This window comes from Sinocyclocheilus anshuiensis, unplaced genomic scaffold (assembly GCF_001515605.1).
Source record: "Sinocyclocheilus anshuiensis isolate Anshui unplaced genomic scaffold, SAMN03320099.WGS_v1.1 scaffold163, whole genome shotgun sequence".
Taxonomy (NCBI): domain Eukaryota; kingdom Metazoa; phylum Chordata; class Actinopteri; order Cypriniformes; family Cyprinidae; genus Sinocyclocheilus; species Sinocyclocheilus anshuiensis.
This window is the reverse complement of record NW_015548223.1, coordinates 1,596,379-1,599,210: the sequence shown is the minus strand read 5'-3', so window position 1 is coordinate 1,599,210 and position 2,832 is coordinate 1,596,379. Positions and strand designations below refer to the sequence as shown.

Sequence of the window (2,832 nt, the reverse complement as noted above, 5' to 3'; positions counted from 1 at the left end):
AAATGATTCTTCTATTTTTAAATTATTATTCTCTCTCTCTCTCTCTCTCTCTATATATATATATATATATATAAACATATTTAGTATTATGTATATAATATATAATATTAGTGATTAATATTAATGTGTTGGTAAATTATTGAAATATTGAAATATTAACAATATCAGGGGGTACTTCAAGTAAATATTTTACATATAAGGGTTTTGAATGAAAAAGATTTTGGTAACCCTCGCTGTAGAGCATCATAGAGGCTCGGAGTTCAGTGGCACTATTGCCACTGGGACTTTGGCATTAAATCAAGTCGATTTTGTTTTTTACTCTGGCCACTTAGACAGGAATGTCATCCAACCATCATTTTCTGAATTTCACTATTTGACTGTTTTTCCAGATTTCTTGAGATGATGGAGTCACGCAAAGCTTACGGCTCACCGGCACCCTCTAATGGCCAGAGCCCGTCCTCGGGCTCCCAGTCCCCTGTGGTGCTGCCCGGTGCTGCCTCTCCCAGTAACTCCAGCCCCAGTACCCCACAGGCCCCTGTCCCGCTCCAGACCCAATCCGCCCCTCCACCACCTCCATCTATACCACACCCTCCCGCACAGATCACAGCCGACCATGTACCCCAGACACCATCACAAACCCTGGAGCCTTCGCCTGCAGCACCGGTGCCCGCACCTGCCCAACCCGCACCTCCTCCTGCCCAGAAACGAGGCTTCATCTCACGCCTGTTCGGATCGTCTGCTGCAGAGACGTCACCGGACAAACCAGGTCAGCATAGAACAGTGTTATTATAGAATCATTGATATAGTATTATAGTTTTTATTAATACAGGGTTTTTGCAGGTCTATAAAAAGGTCTTTAAAAGCCTTAATTCACCCCTCCACAAATTAAGGTCTTAAATTGAAACCAAAAATCTTAAATTCATAAAGTGATGTTGCTTGCACTGCAAAAGAAAAAAAAAAAATCTTCCTCAGTTTTTCTGTTTTGTTTTCCAATATAAATATCTAAACATCCTTAAATCAAGATACATTTACTCGAAAAGCAAATTGAAGAAATTAAATCTTGTTTTCTGAGAAATTAAACAAAATTAAGTAGTTTATGCTTGAAACAAGAACAAATATCTGCCAGTGGGATATGAAAACTTTTTTTCCCTTTGAATTGAGGTGTTTTTTTCCGAACCCACTGGCAGATATTTGTTCGTTTTAATCATAAACTTACTTCATTTTTTTTTCTCAGAAAACAAAACTTATTTTCTGTCATGTTGTTTCTCAAGTAAACTTAAGAATCTTAAGAATTTTTTTTTTTGTAAAATGAATTAGAAAGTAATGGAGATCTGTTGGAGGTTGTATTTTAAAACTTTGAAGCGTTGCTAATTCGAGACATTTACATTTAGAGACCATACGGATGTATCGTGTTCCATTAAATTTATTCCTTAAATTTCTTTACTTAGTCTTAAAAAGGTCTTAAAAAGTCTTAAAATTACCTTCATAAAATGCAGAAAGCCTGTAATATTTTGACTTGATTTTTATTTTTATATTTTCTGTTTTCATTTTAATTGTATTTAAAGTAATAAGTAATTGTTGTTTTTGTTTTTTTAATGTGTATAAAGTTTTTATTACTTTTTATTTTAGTTTTTATTTTAGTTATTTTAGTGCTTCAAGTTAAAGTAAATGAAAATGAGAAATGATGCCTTGGAAACTAGTTGAAATAAAATAAGCTTAAGTTTTTCATTTATTTTATTTCGGTTTATTTTTATTTTATTTCAAGTAATAAATATGCTTTATGGTTTTAGTTTTAATTAACAATAACAAACAAACAAACAAAAAAATAACAAACACAAAGTGTCTGTGTGTGTGTGTGTGTGTGTACACATGTTTTTCTATCCCGGTGGGGACTTAAACCTGAATACACACTGACTCATGGGGACTCGTGTCACCGTGGGGGCCTAAATCCCCATGGGGAAACAAGCTTATAAATCATACAGAATGAGTTTTTTTGAGAATGTAAAAATGCATTTTTTTTTTCTGTGAGGGGTAGGTTTAGTGTAAGGGGATAGAATATACAGTTTGTACAGTAGAAGAGCCATTACATCTATGAAGAGTCCCCAAAAGGATAGTAAACCAGACGTGTGTGTGTGTGTGTGTACATTTGATAATGTGACTATATGAACTGTAGTAAAGAGGGGCTGCTGTCCAGAGACTACATTCAATGCCTTATATACTGAATACCAATGAGACATTATTAGGCAACACTGGAGCCGCCGCTGCACAGTCATTAACGGAGACCGGTGGACTGACAAACACAAGCGCAGCTCTGCACCAGTGCATTTGCTGCTGCTGCATTGCAGATCCTGGGGGATGGGGCCGAGCAGAAGCACACTAATGCACTTCCTGTCAACACATATATACAGAAAGTGTGTCAAATGGCTATCATCATGTTGTATTAGGTTTTATATTCAAAAATCATATGCAAATATTTTGGTTTCTTCATTTTGTTTGGTTTCATAAAAGTTCCCTTGTGTTCTGGGGAATGCTGGATCCAATTTGCCAAATGTCTAAACTGGAATTAAAGATGCCACAATATCATAAATAATCATTATTCATTCATTTAGCATCACAGATGGCCCATGTTTTATCAATTTCTATTTGGTTTTATTTGGATTTTAGCACAAGAAGTATAGATATATTCATATATTAATTTCCATACTACATTTAATATGTTTTGGTGAAATTTTAGCACCAAAACTGGATATTTAACTTTTTTGTGAGTTTATAGTATTATTGAAAATTATTACCTGTACTGAATGTTGTATTGCTGAATGTTTTATTTATATA

The 2,832-nt window shown here is 34.7% G+C and overlaps 1 protein-coding gene across 1 annotated transcript in view; it reads left to right on the top strand.

Annotated features, from left to right (window-relative positions):
- LOC107654293 (rab-like protein 6) overlaps positions 1–2,832 on the top strand; it is a 29,503-nt gene that overhangs the window by 22,067 nt on the left and 4,604 nt on the right. The window contains exon 11 of the mRNA XM_016441318.1: positions 390–766. Coding sequence (XP_016296804.1) covers positions 390–766 — 377 coding nt within the window. The remainder of the gene's footprint in view (positions 1–389; positions 767–2,832) is intronic.